The 19,945-nt window shown below is 48.1% G+C and overlaps 1 protein-coding gene across 1 annotated transcript in view; it reads right to left on the bottom strand.

The window, feature by feature from the left end:
- The window catches only part of LOC146860824 (sperm-specific sodium:proton exchanger-like), a 4,630,975-nt gene that overhangs the window by 960,392 nt on the left and 3,650,638 nt on the right, over positions 1-19,945 (bottom strand). The window contains exon 17 of the mRNA XM_085646174.1: positions 17,042-17,167. Within this exon, the coding sequence (XP_085502300.1) occupies positions 17,042-17,167 (126 nt within the window). The remainder of the gene's footprint in view (positions 1-17,041; positions 17,168-19,945) is intronic.

Raw genomic sequence — 19,945 nt, 5'->3', positions numbered from 1 at the left:
CATCAATCCCCCACCCTGCCGATAACATAACATTACATAACATTCCATAACAATCCCATAACACTGTATTGCAGTTCCAAACTCCTGCCCTCTAATAAAAACCTACACACCTACTTGTCTTTCTGCAACTGTAACTTCCTAACCTCTGGTATAAACTTAGCCTACCTGCCTAACCTTTCCCTGCCCCTGACCACAACTTTCAACATTTTACTACAAACTTCCGCCAATCTGGCCAACTTTTTAACAACCCCTATGCACCTGTTTCAAGCGACAACATGTACAAACTTCGCCACTCCCTATGCACCTGTCCCCAACAAAAAACAATCAAATCCCAACAATCCTTCTGCCAAGATCCGACTCCCAAAAACCCCTAATTACAGGGTGGGAGGGCGGGACAAAAAAACTAGCTGCCTACTGCACCCCCAGCCACCAGGTCACCAAAACCTAAAATGGTGTATGGGGGGGTGGCGTGCTACCCCCTTATAGCCTTTGGGCTATAACTTGCCTTGGGATACGTTTGAGCTATTTCCAAAGTAGCCCAAACTTAGAAAATGACCGGTGGCCCAAGAACCTACAAAATGTCCACTATGGCTGCCCCTCCCCCTCCCAAACTGCCCTGGGAGAAGACCTCCCGTGGCTCGGCTGCCCCCCAAATCCCCCATGGGAGGGAGGGGGGCAAGCCAACACCGAAACCCTTTTTGTGTGTGAAAATGGCCGCTTTATTGAAAACAGGGGCATATCACAATGTCCAACCCAATGTCCTTACTGTCAGAACTGTTTTACTAAAGGACGATTCCCTCGAAGGCAGATGACCTTGTCCCAATTCCAAACTACCGAAGCTGGCGACAGGTGAAAAACAACTGTCGCAAATCTTCAGCTCGGGGGAAAGGGGAAGTGGAAGACAAAACAAGAGAGACTGCTTCTTGACTCTGGTTGCTCTCCTAGCTTCAATTCTCGGAAAGGGAGTCACCTGCAAGAGAAAACACAAACATATACTTGCCCAAGGTTCTTAATAGCTACTCTTGCCCTCTCTATTTTATACCCATTTACCTGTGTCACTTCTGAGGCTAGCTTCTCTCTATTAGTTTTGTCGGGATTGTGAAATGATCTGATTAACCGGAAGAACCATTATCAAGGACTTGAATGTCACAAAATCTTTTGAGAGTCTCTCCTTTAAGAGACGTTGTATATTCCAACAAGGAAAAGAAAATTGAGTTCCTTATAAGATTAAGTTCTTCATTAAATTCCAGAAGTCCAATTGTCTCTTTGGTTCTTGTCTGTTCTATCCTCTCTCAGCAACCACCTGCTTTCTATATAGAATTTTCTTGTCACAGTTTCGCCTCCTCACTAGACAGTTTCTTCTTGACTGAATACGTGATCTTAGAAAATCACTTGAATACTCCTACTTGTAATTCGGAGCTCTTCTCTTCACAGAAGCAGCCCCCTTGTCATATCTCTTCTCCAACTCTCGCCTTACTTGCTCACCGGAGTTCTGAAGCTGTTCTGGCCTTCCGAAAATTCATTCTCTGGTATAAGAATTGCAGAAAGCTATAAAGAACTAATATGCCTAGAAGCTACTTATTTAGCATCTACTACTTCCCTACTGAAGTCTTTAAGCTGCCATAATATCTTCTCTGAGGTAATTCTCTGGGCTGACACGAAGCGCTGTGGAAAACGCTCCTGTCAGAGGTTTCACATTCGTTGAAGTGCGCCGCGCGAACGTTGCGCATGCGCATTAGCCCTTCCGAAGTGTCTCGGGGGAGTGCAACTAGACCGCGCACCACTACAGGAAGTGGGCACGGTCGAGTCTCGATCCCCAGCAAAGGAGTGCTTCAGGTTTCCAATCACCGCGCGCAGGATGGATCTCCAGCCGGGACTTATCCATCTCCAACGCGGATACTTGACTGCAGGTATCTTTACGGAGACATGCCTTTTCTTGCCATCGTAATGCCTTGCATAAACGAGAGCGTTCCTGACAGTACTTCCCACCAAAAGGCGCTCCCTCAATCTAGGCTTTGCTGGATTGGCCTTATGAAATTCTCGGATAAGTCTTGGAGCATGAACGTTGGTGTGAGGCTCCCATGATCTTTCCTCAGGACCAAAGTTCTTCCAGTCAATCAGATAACACAATTTACCCTTCCTATACATTGAGTCTAAAATTTTATGTACTTCAAACTCTTCTACTTCATCAATCAAAACTGGTTTAGGAAGTGCCTGAATTCTCAAGTTAGATGGACTCTTTTTAAGCAAGGAAACATGGAATGTTGGATGGACCTTGAGATAGGGAGGCAAATGGATTCTGACTGTCACTGGATTTAACATCTTGTCTACTTGGAAAGGACCAATAAAGCGGGGCTGAAACTTTCGATTTTCTTTTAACCTGAGGTTCTTAGTGGATAGCCACACTTTATCTCCTGGGATAAAAACTGGACTGATTCTCCTTTTCTTATCTGCCTGAGCCTTATAAGATGTTTTAGCCCTAGTTAGATTTTCTTTCACTTGAGCTAGAGAGTTTTGAACTTCTTTTATGTATTCCTCAACTGCAGGGACTGGACTTTCTTCCTTTTCTAATATTAAACTAGGATGTCTACCATAATTTAAATAGAAAGGAGAATTCCCTGTGGAAGAATGCTTGTCATTGTTATAGGCGAACTCTGCTGCCCACACTAATTCTGACCACTCAGCCTTTTGATCTAATAAATAAAGCCTGAGGTACTGTTCAAGATCTTGATTTACCCTTTCTGTCTGACCATCTGTTTCTGGGTGGAAACTAGTGGAATAGCGGGCATCAATTCCTAACCTCTTGGTGAAAGCCTTTCAGAAATGAGAAACAAATTGCGAGCCTCGGTCAAAAATCAAAACCTTTGGAATTCCATGTAACCTCACAACATGTTGGGAAAACAACTGAGCCAATCTGGGTGCATTGGGAATTTTCTTAAGGGGAACAAATGAGCCATCTTTGAAAAGGTATCTACCATTACAAGGATGGTATTGTATCCTTGACTTGGAGGGAGATCTACAATCAGATCCATAGAAACTGTATGCCAAGGATGTGGTGGAGTGGGCAATGGCATTAACAGCTCTTGTGGGGCCTTACGGTCTGATTTCCCTTTTAAGCATCGTTCACAAGAGGACACAAACTGTCGTATCTGCGGTCTCATCCCTGGCCACCAAAAATTCCTTTCCACTAATTCAACTGTCTTGCAGATTCCTTTATGACCCGCTAATAGATTGTCATGGCAGGACTTCAGGGCCTTTTCTTGGAGAGCCTTTGTTGGAAGATAAAGACGATTTTCATGGTAAGGTAAATCATTCTTTAGTTCTCTGCCTTCCTCCTCCAAGGCCCATTGATTCATTTCTTCCATAGTCATCGTTTTCTTAATCTCGGTTGAAAAACCTGGATGATTTGTGTCTGATATAATTTTCTCCTCAGGAATGATAAATTGGGACTCTTGGATCTTTTCTTGGGAGTTGGAGTTGATTCTGGAGAGGGCATCTGCTTTAGCATTACTTGCCCCTGGCCGAAAAGTGATCACAAAATTAAAATCCGCAAAAAACAAGGACCATCGCAATTGCCTGGAAGTCAGGGTGCGAGCAGACTTTAAAAATTGCAAGTTTCGATGGTCAGTAAACATTGTGCTTGGCTCCCATCAAGTAATGTCGCCACTCTACAAAAGCGCATTTCACCGCCAGCAGCTCTTTGTCAGCAATTGAATAATTACACTCTGGTGGAGTCAACTTTCTGGAAAAATAGGCTACTGGGTGAAGTTGTCCGGTGTCCGAGTGGCGCTGAGAAAGAATTCCCCCAATAGCAACATCGGAAGCATCTGCTTCTATATAGAAAGGATCTTCAGTTCTGGGGTACAGCAAAACTGGGGCCTGCGTAAAAGATTTCTTTAACAATTGAAAAGCCTCTTCAGCTTCTGTCCCCCAGAAAAACTTCACACCTTTCTTCAAAAGACGAGTAATGGGGGTTACCACATGGGAAAAATCTGGGATGAATCTTCGATAGAAATTGGAGAATCCTAGAAAACTTTGGATCTCTTTGACATTCGTTGGAGATGGCCACTCTTGCACTGCCCTCACCTTAGTGGTATCCATACTGACTCCCTGAGGGGTGAGCACAAACCCCAAAAACTCGACCCTTTCAACATGGAACGCACACTTCTCCAATTTTACGTAAAGATGATTTTCAAGCAACCTTGTGAGGATGGCTCTCACATGTTGCACATGCTCATCTTTTTCTTTTGAAAAAATCAAAATGTCGTCAATGTATACCACAGCCACTCGGTCCAGAAATTCTCCTAAGACATCATTTACAAAATGCTGAAAAGCGGCAGGGGCGTTACACAATCCATATGGCATTACTTGATATTCGAACAATCCATAGCGGGTTCGAAATGCCGTCTTCCACTCATCGCCTGAAGCCACTCTAATCAGATGATATGCCCCTCTTAAATCCAATTTAGTGTACACTTTGGCATCTTTTACTCGATCCAGTAACACTGGAAGAGGGTAACGATTTTTAACAGTCACTTGATTTAAGGCTCTGTAATCCACACATGCTCGGAGATCTCCATCTTTCTTAGGGATGAAAAATAGGGGAGAAGACACTGGGGACTGGGAGGGGCATATAAAACCATTTGCTAAGTATTGGTCTAAGTAAGATTTCAAAAATTGATTCTCAGTTTCGGTAAGGGCATATATACGGCTGCAAGGGAGCACTGCCCCAGGCTAAATTTGCAGTCATATGGGCGATGTGGGGGAAGTTTTTCGGCTTCCTTTTTGTCAAATACTGATGACAAATCCTTATACTCCGATGGAATTTCTTTGGTTTCCACAGAGCAAATCTGAACTGGACGATGGACCAAACTTTGAACAGGCGATTCTCCATTTGATCGGATCTGATCACTGAAACAATTTTCCTTACAGAAGGGGGAGTCCATGACAACGGTTCTCTTACTCCAATCAATGCGCGGATTGTGCTCAGTCAGCCACGGAAATCCTAGAATTAATTGAAACTGAGGAGCATCAATTAGATTGAATGTCATCCGCTCAGAATGACCATTCAATCCAATTAATTGAACTAACTCCGTTTCATGAGTGATAGGCCCCAAAGATAGATTTGTCCCGTCCACCACCCTAACTGCCTCCAGAATTTTTTTTTTGACAAATTTGATTCCCTGCTGGCGGGCATATTTGATGTCACAAAAATTTCCGGTAGCCCCAGAATCTATCATCACAGAAACTTTTCTTATTTCCAATCCTCGAAAACTTATGGTAAAAGAGACTACCAAATGGGGGGCGGCAGACTGCAGAGTGTTCACAACTTGCTGAGGTTCAGGAGCTGACTTAATCATTGCTTCCACCCGCGCAGCTCCTTCTACGGGTGAAGCCGGTCTTTTCCCTGCTGGGAAACCTTTGGTCTTTTTGGACACTCTTTTCCAAAATGCCCTGCTGATCCACAATATAGACAGAGTTGCGCACTTCGTCGACGTTCTTTTTCCTCTTTAGTCAGAGGCCCCCTGACAGATCCAATTTGCATTGGTTCTTCGGTGGAAGCCCCTTCTGAACCCTTGTGACTTTCTGTCTTTACTCGGTCAAAACGAGGAGGAGGAGGTGGAGGTCGAAAGTCTTTTTTCTTTTCATTGCGCCGCTCACTCAGTCTGTGATCAAGCTGTAGTACCAAATCTATTAGTTCTGAAATTTCTGTGGGTCTGCGAGGAATTTGGGCAAGCGCATCTTTAAGATCATCCTTTAACCCTCTATAGAATATGGCTGCTCTATTTTCTTCTGGCCAATTAGTCTCTACAATCAATTTGTTAAATTGCGCCAAATATCCCACGAGGTCTCGAGTTCCTTGTTTGAGTTCTAATAACTCGTTATCCGTAGCTTGGGATGCAGAGCGCCGATCAAAAATCCTAGAAAATTCTTTTTTGAAGTTTTCAAAATCATACAAAATCGGATCATTCCGGGTGACTAGAGACATAGACCAGGCGGCTGCGTCGCCATTCAGATACGACAGGATAAAGGCCACTTTAGATTGATCTTCAGCAAAGATCACTGGACGACACAAAAAGTGCAACGAACACTGAGTCAAAAATATCTGCGCTTTAAGAGGATCTCCACCGAATCTTTCCGGGGGTGCCAAAGGAATGATTGGCGAGATTGCGTGAATGACTTGAGTGGAAATGTCTGCAGAGGATGGGTAACTTGACGGAGGTGGAGGACCCTTAAAAACTGAACCTGCCGCCACCAACTCATCTAACTTTTGTCTAGTTTGCATGGATTCTTGACTAGATCTCCTAACTTCCTCCCTCAGAGATTTGTTATCGTCTAGGGCACTATTTAATTGTTCCTGCATATTGGTCAAAATGCTAGCTAAGGATTTTAAGTCAATACCCTCAGCCATACTGCCCGGGAGGGAATCTGCAATCCTCAATTAAGAGGTTGGCACTTCAATCTGACAGAACTGTTTTACTAAAGGACGATTCCCTCGGAGGCAGATGACCTTGTCCCAATTCCAACCTGCCGAAGCCGGCGACAGGTGAAAAACAACTGTTGCAAAACTTCAGCTCGGGGGAAAGGGAAAGTGGAAGACAAAACAAGAGAGACTGCCTCTTGACTCTGGTTGCTCTCCTAGCGTCAATTCTCGGAAAGGGAGTCACCTGCAAGAGAAAACACAAACATATACTTGCCCAAGGTTCTTAATAGCTACTCTTGCCCTCTCTATTTTATACCCATTTACCTGTGTCACTTCTGAGGCTAGATTCTCTCTATTAGTTTTGTCGGGATTGTGAAATGATCTGATTAACCGGAAGAACCATTATCAAGGACTTGAATGTCACAAAATCTTTTGAGAGTCTCTCCTTTAAGAGACGTTGTATATTCCAACAAGGAAAAGAAAATGGAGTTCCTTATAAGATTAAGTTCTTCATTAAATTCCAGAAGTCCAATTGTCTCTTTGGTTCTTGTCTGTGCTATCCTCTCTCAGCAACCACCTGCTTTCTAGATAGAATTTTCTTGTCACAGTTTCGCCTCCTCACTAGACAGTTTCTTCTTGACTGAATACGTGATCTTAGAAAATCACTTGAATACTCTTACTTGTAATTCGGAGCTCTTCTCTTCACAGAAGCAGCCCCCTTGTCATATCTCTTCTCCAACTCTCGCCTTACTTGCTCACCGGAGTACTGAAGCTGTTCTGGCCTTCCGAAAATTCATTCTCTGGTAAAAGAATTGCAGAAAGCTATAAAGAACTAATATGCCTAGAAACTACTTATTTAGCATCTACTACTTCCCTACTGAAGTCTTTAAGCTGCCATAATATCTTCTCTGAGGTAATTCTCTGGGCTGACACGAAGCGCTGTGGAAAACGCTCCTGTCAGAGGTTTCACATTCGTTGAAGTGCGCCGTGCGAACGTCGCGCATGCGCATTAGCCCTTCCGAAGTGTCTCGGGGGAGTGCAACTAGACCACGCACCACTACAGGAAGTGGGCACGGTCGAGTCTCGATCCTCAGCAAAGGAGTGCTTCAGGTTTCCAATCACCGCGCGCAGGAAGGATCTCCAGCCGGGACTTATCCTTCTCCAACGCGGATACTTGACTGCAGGTATCTTTACGGAGACATGCCTTTTCTTGCCATCGTAATGCCTTGCATAAACGAGAGCGTTCCTGACACTTACAGACTAAAACCTTACTATACATAAAATACCTGATCCTCCATTTCCCCCCACCCCTACAATCCCCACATCAATCCCCCACCCTGCCGATAACATAACATTCCATAACAATCCCATAACACAGTATTGCAGTTCCAAACTCCTGCCCTCTAATAAAAACCGCCACCCCTACCTGTCTTTCTGCAACTATAACTTCCTAACCTCTAATCTAAACGTAGCCTACCTGCCTAACCTTTCCCTGGCCCTGCCCACAACTTTCAACATTTTACTACAAACTTCTGCCAATCTGGCCAACTTTTTAACAACCCCGCCACCCAGGAAAATGCGGGTGCATAGGCGGTGATGCCGCCTCCCCTTTTTCTGCCCCCCTACCCTACTAGGGGTGTGTCCTTAGCGGCTCTGTACATTCAACAACCTAGCTAGTACTTCCCTAATCTCCAGTAGGTACAAGTCCATCCCCAACCGGGACAAGTGAACTCCATCACCTCTAAAATATTCCAAACTTAATCTCCTGATGTGCAATCCTGAAAAAAACCTAACTCTCTGCAATACCACACCATTTCAGTATTCAGTTTTCTCCTAGCCCTGTCCACTGCCCCAGGATTGATGGCGCCCATCCAAAAACCTGTGCGGAACAAAATCAGATGACAGAGCACCCGGACCACTGGCGCTTCAAGAGAGCCAAGTCCCTCTCCATGCTTCTCATAAGGACCAAACCTTTCTCCAGAACCATGTAATTTTCTCCCAGGTGAATCAACAAAATGTCGGGGCACCTACAAGCCACCAATATACCATTCAATGAATGCAGGAGTTCCTTCCAAAGCATGCCCCCCGCCCTTTCCACAAAACCTTGAATAACTCTTTATTGAAACCCAAATTTTCTCCGAAATAACTGGCCCGCGCCTGGACCTAGGCCCACTTCACAAATGAATGCCCCACTATCCATATGGTCATCTCCTTGGCGAGGGGGCCGCCAACAGAACCTGAAACAGAAAAACTGTGTGAACATAAGTAAAACACCTGACCGCGCTAAATACCCCCTGCAGCGCTGCTCACATATTTCCGATAACAATGCGAGGACCATCTCCCCAACCTCATTATGTCTGCCCTCTCCCACCCCCTGTTCTTGGCTTCCGATGCTGCTCCTATTCTGAAAGAGTGCGTCCAAAACCCCTTGCTGTCCAAACCTAGCGCCGCAAGCGCTTTGTGCAACACTGACAGCAGCTGAAAAGCCGACACTCTGCGCCCATCCTCATGTGTGCAAAACAAACCTTCCTGCCTCCCCGACAGCTCCCTCCACCGGGCCTCCCACCTACATGGACACGTTAAAGGTCTGCCGCCTGCAAAGATACCCAGTTTCCCACCCCACGCTGGTCTGTCTTTGACTGCCGAAGCCATATGCAAACCCTGTCTTGCCACAGGAACACATCTCCCCATGTAAGTCCCCCAGAGGTTGTCTGACCCAACAATTCCGACACTTGGAAGGCCCCAAAAAACATTCACACCATCAATGTGGAGAGAAGGCAGGCCTGAAATCCGTCGGCACAGACGGAGGGCAAAATTCCCAGTACCCTGCCCAACAGAGCCCATGATAATGGCCGCCGAACGCGACCCGCCGGCCCTTGCTCCCTGGCCCATCCTTCTAACTTACGTGTCCCCAGTTCACCCGCCGATGGTGCATAACCCCACAAAAGCTTGCCCACAAATGCAATCCGTGCCAGCTTGCCATAAATGGTTACTCTTGAAAGCCCCTTGCTGATCAAGTCTAACATGAACTGTATCACGTCCTCTCACCTTTGGTCAAGGGAAACCCGAGGCCACACCCCCGAATCCAGGAATTCTTGCGAGGCCAAGCCAAACGCCAACCTTGTGGAGGGTGCCAGGGGCCCTACCACCAGCTGTAGAATCCGGTGTCTCCTACCTACCACAACTGACTCAGCATGGGGGTTGGCATCCTGTCTGCATCCTTGGCTAGCCCACGGAATCTCCCCCACTGTGAACGAGACAAGGCATCCGCCATGTTATTGTCCACACCTGAGATGTGTACAGCCCGAAAAGGAATTTCATAGCGCAAGCAGCCTAAAACAAACACCCTCAGCAGCTTCAGTAACTGCTCGTCCCTTGGGGATTGTCGATTGACTATCGCCACTACTGCCATATTGTCGATCCTGAAAGTCACATTTTTGTGGGCCAATAGTGCCCCCCACAAGGTGACTGCCACAACCAAGGGAAAAAATTCAGGAAGGCTATACTCCTACCCACCCTCCACTCGCTGGGCCACAGTTCCGCGCACCACCTTCCCTGCCAGTAATTGCCAAAGCCCTTGCTGCCAGCGGCATCTGAAAAAATTTGGACATCCCACACCATATCTTCTTCCCTTGCCAAAGGAATGCGATTAAATTCCTGCAAGAAAAACTTCCACATCCTCACTCCTCCCTCACTCCTGCTGACAGTGGCACATGATGATGTGGAGGCCTCTGTCCTGATAATGTCCTGCGCAGTTGTCTGCAAAAAGTTCTCTGTACTCTAACTACTCTGCAAGCAAAGTTATGGTGTCCCAACAAAACCTGAATCTCGTGAACCATGACTTTGTCCTTGGCCAGCATAGTCTCCAGGAGCCCCAGCATCTGCCGCTTTTTATACATCGGCAAAGGTGCCTCCATTGCTTGTGAGTCTAGCTCAATGCCCAAAAGGAAAGAGCCGTACTGGGCCCCATCGTCTTTTCCGGTGCCAAAGGCACTCCAAGTTCCCTCACGATCTCTTTGAAGCTGTCCAGCGCTGCCTGGCACTCCATGGCGTCTGAGGTGCCAACAAAGAAAAAGTCATCCAAGTAATGTGTTACCAACTGGACCCGTGTGCCTGGTAAACAACAACTGTAAGAACGTACTAAAGCATTCAAATAATGCGCATGACATAGAGCAGCCCATTGGTAATGCTTTTTCCACGTACCATTTACCATTGAAATGGATCCCCAGGAGGTCCCAATCCTCCGGGTGGACTGGAAGCAATCGGAAAGCCGAGTTTATGTCGCATTTTGCCATCCCCGCTGTTGCACCCACGGTCCAACTACCAGTGACATGGCCACGTCAACCGAGGAATAAGACACAGTAGCCTCTGTGTCATCAATAAAATCATTTACCGAATTGCCGTCTGGCCAGGACAAATGTTGGATTAACCTGAATTGCCCCTTTTCCTTTTTGGGGACCACACTGACCGGAGAGACAATCAAATTCTACAACGGCCACTCCGCAAATGGGCCTGCCATGCGACCCTCACTCACTTCTTTGTCCAATTTTTCTTGCACCACCTCCGGGTGTTCCCTTGCTGACCGTAAATTGTCTGCCCATCATCTCACCCTGGGGCCCCCGTAACCCAATTGAAAACTGTCAGTAAAACCGCCCTGTAGCGTTCTCGCAGCCTTTTGGTTGTTGTAACCCTGTAAGGCTACCACCAGTTTGTCCACCCTGACTGGCGTATGAGCCCTTTGGCCCAGCACCTCTAGCCCCCTGACCACCCCAGCCCTGCTGCTGCTGCTGTCCCCCTGCCTGCAACCCCCCTTGGTGCCACTGCTGGCCACCCCGACTGCTGTCCTGACCCCCCCAAAGCAATTAACCAAGGCATGTCTGCCTTCGCATTTCGAGCAGTCATGCCTGAACCTGCAGAATTCCCGGGTGCACATTCCCTTATTGAAGTACCAGCAGGCCCCTCCAGATCCCGTCTGTCCTCTGCCTGTACCACCCACCCCTCACTGGGTAGGTTGCCCCTGAAAGGGCCGATAAACGAGCGGTAGCCCGCTGGCCGTGAATATCAGCTTCCCTGCCCTAGCGGACCCCATCGTATGCTGCCACAGGTCCGTATCTCGCTCCCCCATTTAGCTTTAGTATCCCATGCCATAGGTGCTCTAAACTCTTCATCATATTGGGCCCATGCATTACCCTCTCCTGTGATCTGCGCCTTCCTTATGACGTCCATATACTTAAAAAGCGCCACACACCGCTCCAGGTATTTTTCGCGAAATACGCTGGCATATATTAGAAAAGCGGCTGTCCAGTTTTCTATAGTGAGGTGCACCTTCAGCCGTTTAGCCAATTCGTATTCCTCCTCTTTTGACCCTTCTTTTGCGCGCACCTCCTTGTGCAGCAGCTTAAGCATTTTCACATATTCCCCTTTACATATTTGCTCTTTTGTGGCCAACATCAAGTGCGAGCCCAGTGGCTTTGTTACCTCCACTTAAGGCAGTTTCTTGATTTTTAATTCCTTACTCTCTAGTTTTACGTCCCCCTCTCCTGTCTTTGAGGCCCCTACGTCACCCACCTCTGTCGACTTCGTGTCGCCTGCACTGACTGCCGCTTTGCCTGCGTCGTCAGTGCCCACTCCCACATCCAACACAAATTTTCTCTTGCTTAACCTCCACCCCTCTTCCCCCACCCCCTCCCCCCCTCCAATTTCCACCGACACCATCTGAGGCTGCCCTCCGACCTGCGTTTTACCTGGCTCCAAGGAGTGTGCCTGTCTTGCTGCAGTCCGCCTTGCCACAGGAGCCATCCGTTCCATTAACCCAGATGTCCTACCCGTGGGCTCCTCTAGGCGTCGTGACACCTGCAACGTACTAGAAACAACATTATTCGGCCCCCCGCACGCCCTCCTTGCATTCATGTACTTCACCCTCCTCCAGACTATCTTCATCATAGTCTAACTCTTCCACCCCTACCTGTCCCCAATTCCTATCCATAGAAGGCGCAGACATCACCCTCCTCCGCACAACAGCATTAAATCCACTCTGGGCCCTGCGTTCTCGATGTCCTGTGTCCCTTTGAGGGCCATCAGGTGTTGGGGCCAGCTAGACCGTTCGGGACCTGCTTGTGCCGCTCCCAGCTCTGCTGAGTCCGTCTCCCGCCGTCGTATCAACGCCTGCAAAGAAAATGATTGGACTGGTGTGCTGGGTCTAACGTCCCTACCCCTCTCCTCCCCAGCCTGTCCCGTACTAACCCTTAAAGTGGAAGACGCCCAGTGCCGCCTCACCTTGCTAAGGTCTAACACTGTCGCCTTCTCCCTATCCTCAATCTCCTCATTGCTCCATTCGAGCACCCCGTGGCCCCCAATCCCCCAAGACCCAGCCTCTGCCCAGCTCAGAATAATAATCCACATCTGTAAAGCGTGAACAATCACCCGTAAGGGTCTCTAGGCGCTGGGGGCCATCAGGAAGATTAAGCAAGTTATTGCCCAGAGTCACATGGTGCTGGGCTAATCTGCCACCGGCGCCAGGGATCGAACCGTGATCCCCAGATTCCGGAGTCAGTTGCCCTGGCCGGTGCGCCACACCTCTTCCACTGGCACAGCTGGCACCCAGACCCTGCCCCCTCCAATTGAATCCAGGCACCTACCCGCCTCCTGGCCTCCAGCCCCAGTGACCCTCCATGCGCTATGTAGGCATCTATCTGCCCCACCCTGTCGAAGCCCCGCACTTCTTCATGCCAAGAGGTAAAAAATATCCAAGCCATCCCAGTCCCGACCTCCCCCTGCTGGCTCCAGCTCTTCCGGGGTACAATCCAACTCGTCCTCTAAAAGTCAGCAACCCTCCGACCCCTCCACCCCAGAGGCCCTTTCCCCTTCCGGGATGCCCCCCCACCTCTACCCGATCGGCACCCTACACCCTATACCCCCATGCTTCCAGTGATGGTGGGCCGGGGTTCTACCCGCCCACTGACCTCTGCACGTGAATGCTCAAAAGCCCCCCCAAAATCTGTGTCCCCCCAGCTCACACAGAGGTCCTGGCTCAGCCCCCTGTCCCCTTGCCTCCCGTCCCAATCCTCACCCAGCCTGGCTCTGCCTGGGCTGCCTTTTCCTGCTTCCTGGCCTTCCCATGCCTGGTCAGGGGCCCGATCGGAGAGCCATGAGGCCCGCTCATACGGCTGGTCCCACCCCCATTCTTCACCACCGGAGCCTCTAACTGTACCAAAGGCTCCGGTTCCTTCATCCCACGCAGGCTGCTCCCCTGTGTATTGGAGCGGCCCCGTATTTTCTGGGACCCATTCGGGGAAGTGCGAGATGCTGTGGCAGGCCCCGCTTTGACCCCCAACTGACGCTGCCTCCGCTGGCGCATGAGGCTGCACCTGAGGCAACACTTCTGGGGCCGCATGCCCATCGCAAGTGCGGCTCGAAGCGCTTACCTGACTCTTCCTGCCCTTCTTAGGGGCTGAGCAGGCCGCAACGGCAACTGCCACTCCCCACGGACGCGCGCCTCACGGGGCGCGCGCTCTCCGAGACCTCCAGCATCAGCAGGTCAAGCCGGCCGGCATCGCTGAGGAGCCTCACCGCCTCCAGGACCCAATAATCTTTGCTCGCCATCCTTGTCTAAACTACCAACTAGAGGCAAGAACCTGACACACAAAAACCAACTAGCTGTCTACTACAAAAAACTAGCTGCCTACTGCACCGCCAGCCACCAGGTCACCAAAACCTAAAATCGTGGCTGGGGGGTGGCGTGCTAACCTCTTATAGCCTTTGGGCTATAACTTGCCTTGGGCTAAGTTTGGGCTATTCCCAAAGTAGCCCAAACTTAGAAAATGGCCGGTGGCCCAAGAACCTACAAAATGGCGCTGTGGCTGCCCCTCCCCTCCCAAACTGCCCGAGGGGCAGACCTCCCATAGTTCAGCTGCCACCCAAATCCCCCTTCCCCCAGTTGGATAGGGCAGCAAACCCATCAGTGTACTAGGTGAATTTGCTGCTACCATCAAATTGGAGGAAAGTAGTGCCAAGAGTGTATATGACCAAAGGTGACTCCTGCTTCTTGGGGTGGCTATATGAAAGTCATTTGGGTATAATTTTAGATCCCAACAGGATGATCTGTTTTGAAAAATGTTCAGTTTGGTTAAATACTTTTTACACAAGATATGCCGAGCCTATTGCTCACAAAATGCATAAAGTACCTCCAGCCTTAAGATCAGAACTGAAAAACGAGTTGAATAAATTGTGTGACGAAGGTGTTATAGAACCCATTAAAGGTTGGATGTGGGTTCCATGCTTACTGCACCACTGGATTCAAGCTAGCCTGGCTGATGAGGGGTGATGCCCTGAAACCGGTCCCAGGATGCTTGTTTCCGGTCCAGGGAGGATCTGGATTGGCAGTTTGGGCTGGAATGTCCCATGAGGACAGGGTCAAGACTGATTTGCATATGGCTGGGTCCAAACTGGGGTGGTGTGGGGAGCAAAAGAACGATGTATTAAACCCAGATTTTTATGAATGGGGGTGAATGTTTGTATTGTTCAGCATTCCGTCCATCAATTGTTCCTTTTGCTTTTGTCGCCCTGAGTGAGAAGGGTATGCCCAGACGTCGTTCCCGTGCTCACTGCGCCACTGGATTCAAGCTAGCCTGGCTGATGAGGGGTGATGCCCGAAACCGGTCCCAGGATGTTTGTTTCCAGACCAAGTAGGACCTGGCTTGGCAGTACAGGCTGGACTGTTCCCATGAGGAACAGGGTCAAGACTGATTTACATATGGCTGGGTCCAGACTGGGGTGGTGTGGTGAGCAAAAGATCGATGGATTAAACCCAGATCTTTGTGACTGGGGGTGAATGTTTGTACTGTTCAGCATTCTATCCATCAGTTGTTACTTTTGGTTCAGTATGGTTGGCACCTACTGTCTTGGCACACAAAGGCAATGGGTCACTAAGGATGAATGTGGATTTGATTGATTTGAACTCAAATATTTGCATTTGTTGCCATTCTCTGCCGAACATATTAATAACTGTTGAGCACTCTGAAAGGGGGAAAAGTTTTTACCTTGTTGAATATGACTTCTGCATACTATGAAATTAATTTACATCTAGCATTAAGACATCTTACCTCTTTCATTACTTCAGATGGTGCGCTTTGCTTTAAATTATCATCAGTGTTCTCAGTGCTGGGGGTACGGTGCGTACATACGGGGGCTGGGGGTACGGTGCGTACATACGGGGGGCTGGGGGTATGGTGCGTACCTACGGGGGGCTGGGGGGTACGGTGCAGACGTACGCGGGAGGGGTGGGAGGCTGAGGGGGGGCCATACGACTCGTACCCCGGGCACAAGTGTACCCGGGGTAGGGGTCGTGCACAGTTCGCTCCTTACGGGACGTTTTCCATACGCTTGGCGATTCGGAACGCCGGTACGGATCGGACTTGTGCGCTCGGACTTCAGTTTTACGACTCGTACGTAAAACTGTCCGGGGACGTCTCGTAGACTTTTTCCGAGGTCATTCGTATGTATTTTTCACGTACGAATCGTACTTCGCCGTTTGTACGGGACTTGTACGATTCGTACGTAAAAAAATACGGATATGAGTCGGACGGGAAATTTTTTTGACGGATCGGAATCGGCACCTTAATGTTGTCTTAGATTTATAAATGTAGAATTGATTAATTGATTTCATATTAGTTGCTAAGGGGTGTTAATTGAATTTCCTCTCTCCATTGTTTTTTATAAGCTCGTGTTGCAGTACCAGTGCTTGGCCATTATAGAACTTGACTTACTTCAAGTCTGGTATGGAGTATGTAGAAGCCTGCTTTGACCCTATTAAGCAGTTAATAAATTTAGAAGTGCATTTATGGTTTGCAATGCTCTTACTTTTTTGTGGGTGGATGTTTTGTATTATCGCGTCCCTTCCTAAAATCCTTCTTATTTTATCCTCAACCCAACCCCCGTTGTAGTAATTTTTCCCCATTTTCCCACAACTCCACCTGGTCCTTCCCACATTCATCACAGAAACCTCAGCCTTTGAACGTGAAGATCTCCACTACCATGGCAGAGATCTCTTTACAGAAACGTTAATAGAGAACTACACTCATTGGTTTGTGAAGTGCACTTTGTAGTATGCAAATATTAAAAAAAGAGTACTACTTTACGCAATCCAAAATGCAGTTTGTGATTCTGGCCCAAAGATCTCACAGCTTTCAGACTGATTACTGTACTTCACCGACTTGTTGAAAGCAAGTTCCTGCTCCCTGCTTGTCTGCATAGTTCAATTTAACCCTTTCATTTGGTTTGTGAGGTTTTCAGAGTGTTCCCTATCTGTGAAAGGAGAATGGAGCACATAGGTTCACTTTCTGGTACCAACCAACTACCACAAATCTTTGTAGACAATCCGGGGTATCTATGGATCACAAAGCTAGATATCCACCCACCACTTATGATTACTATATAATGACATGTTTCACAAGATCTAGACCTCTAAATGTGTCACGGAAAATGACAACCACTTAATCTAAACTTTTGTATATTTTGTGGCTTTTGAGGAACATGGAAAGTATTGTAGATTTTTTTTAAATGTTTCCATATTTGTTACAAATATACATTTGTTAGCCTTTTTAAGAGAAAAAGCTTTACCTTGATGAAAGCAGTTATTAATTTTGCTTTCTCCAACCAAGGTACATTTCGTAGAAGTTCTTCTGCTTCAGCTGCGGGAATAGTGGTTGGAAAAGAAACCAGCTGCTGCAATTTTTGTTTAATTATCTAAACAACAAAAACATAACTTCATATTTGCCACTGATTTAAACATAGGACTTATACATTATACTCAAGGATTTTGAATTGGTGCATATCCTGAAACTTCATGCTTTACTATAATTTGACTAGTTTTATAAATCATCGTAGTGAAAGCCATGGCAGAAATAGCCAGTATTTAAATGTACTATATTAATCGACAACTAGAGACTTTCACAATTTAAACTTTTAAAAACCTGAGAAAAATACATAAATATTGCATTGGATCCAATCTATAATTAAAGATGAATGTGTAAGTCACAATATTTAATCTTCCTCATCAGTAATGGTTCTAGGGGGAGCAAAGGCGAGGGCGCAATGACTGCAAAGCTTGCTCTGCTACTCCTGTTTCTATCCTTCTAGCCTTGTGTCTGTTGAAGTCAAATACTGAATACATTTGATTTGTATAACTTTTGATTTTTATAACTTTAGATGTAAAATACAATTACTTATTATGAACAAGACATGTTTTAATGTCACGTGAATGCAAAGGTTTGAATTAATCATGCATAATAAATAATTGAATTTACTAATTTACTTTAATTTACTTAGCTGGACTTTCAGTCATTCCTCTTCATCTACTGGTCTGCTGCTGTGTCATTCACTTTTCCTTCCACCCACCACAGCATGGGGCATCCCACTGCAGCCGCTGGCTAACTTCGCAATGTGTTATCTCCATATTAGGTAATGCACTTAGGTGTGAGGGCTCCGAGGACAATGTTATGCTTTTTATGTTTGTTTTGCCTGGGACCAGAGAACTGTCCTTGCTGCTGTCTTGGACCACCAGAACTGGGATTTTACCTGCTTCCAACGCAGCTCCTCGCCGGACCCGCTGTGCGGGTCCCGCTTCGTTCTTCCCTCTTGCGGTGACTCTGCGTGCTGTGAGGACCTCTGGGGCATCATTGCTGTTGTTGGTGTGTGTGTGGGGAACTCCAGGGCAGCGAGCTGACCCGCAGGGACTCAAAGTACCAGGAGTCCCTGCGTGAGGTCGAGACCCGCAACACCTGGGTCACTCTCCCTGCCTGCCCCTTCCTCAGCAAATAAGTTCCTGCAGCTGTGTAGCACCATTGGGACCGTTTGTTTTGCCTGGGACCAGAGAACTGTCCTTGCTGCTGTCGTGGCCCACCAGAACTGGGATTTTACCTGCTTCCAACGCTGCTCCTCGCCGGACCCGCTGCGCGGGTCCCGCTTCGTTCTTCCCTCTTGCGGTGACTCTGCGTGCTGTGAGGACCTCTGGGGCATCATTGCTGTTGTTGGTGTGTGTGTGGGGAACTCCAGGGCTGCGAGCTGACCCGCAGGGACTCAAAGTACCAGGAGTCCCTGCGTGAGGTCGAGACCCGCAACACCTGGGTCGCTCTCCCTGCCTGCCCCGCCCCTTCCTCAGCAAATAAGTTCCTGCAGCTGTGTAGCACCATTGGGACCGTTTGTTTTGCCTGGGACCAGAGAACTGTCCTTGCTGCTGTCTTGGACCACCAGAACTGGGATTTTACCTGCTTCCAACGCTGCTCCTCGCCGGACCCGCTGCGCGGGTCCCGCTTCGTTCTTCCCTCTTGCGGTGACTCTGCGTGCTGTGAGGACCTCTGGGGCATCATTGCTGTTGTTGGTGTGTGTGTGGGGAACTCCAGGGCTGCGAGCTGACCCGCAGGGACTCAAAGTACCAGGAGTCCCTGCGTGAGGTCGAGACCCGCAACACCTGGGTCGCTCTCCCTGCCTGCCCCGCCCCTTCCTCACCACTTACCTTATCACTGGTCTCTGTTCCCGCTGCGCGGGAGCGCCCGGGGCAAAGCCCGGGCAAAGGGCGGGCCGTCAGAGGCTGAGGGAGGCTGGGCTGGGCCGTGTCTCTTTTGCCTGAGCAGGATTGTTTGTTGGTGGTCATTACAGCTGTCAGGGAGTATCATGGCTTCAAGTCCCACTGTTGGTATATCACTGTTAGCAGGGGGACTGAACCAAGGGACCCTAGATGGTTATTTTACTAGGACTTTACTAGAAGCTGATAGGGAGCAAGCACTGGTTGAGCGACGAATCGAGCGTCGTCGCTCGATTGAATCCATGAAGGGTAGACGCCCATCTTTAGACCCCCTACAATTGATTGTTTCACCTCCTCTGAGTATCCTTAGCTTATCCGAAGGCCCTGATGCGTCTCAATTAGACAGCACTCCCGTACTCTTTCGCGAAAAATCTCCTGTACCTGACATAACTGCTCCTTTGTCTCTTATTCCTGTACTCCCTGTTAGAGGCCCAACCACAGTGGTGGAGATTCATCATGAGCCACGTCCTATAGTTGTAGGGACCGCACATGTGAATAGAGCTAGGAAAAAAGCGACTTCTAAGGTGCTGGGGCCCCCTCTTAGTAAAAGGAGAAAGAGGGGGGGTGAGCAACCTAAAGCCAAAATTAGTCACTCAGACTTTGGTAAACCGTCTTAATCTCTTGTATTGTCCTTAGATAAGCCAGCAACCACATCCCTACAGGCACAACCTACGGGGAATGAGGTAGTATTTCCTGCTCTCCTAGGTGGCATAGAACAGCTAATCAAATCCCTTATGTTCCCTATCAAACAAACACTAGACAGGTTGGAACAAAGGTTAGGGACCCTAGAGCAAACCATTGCTGCTAATACTGGGTTGTTAAAAACTTTTGAGAAATCGGTACTGCCCTCTCCAGCTCCCGCAGCACTTGCTGCTATTAGTACTACTCGTAGCAAAGAGGCAAATAAAACCACTAAATCCACCATTAGTGCTAAGCGGAAG

The sequence above is a fragment of the Triturus cristatus genome, chromosome 3_1 (genome assembly GCF_964204655.1).
Source record: "Triturus cristatus chromosome 3_1, aTriCri1.1, whole genome shotgun sequence".
Classification (NCBI taxonomy): domain Eukaryota; kingdom Metazoa; phylum Chordata; class Amphibia; order Caudata; family Salamandridae; genus Triturus; species Triturus cristatus.
This window is presented reverse-complemented; position numbering and strand designations above follow the sequence as displayed.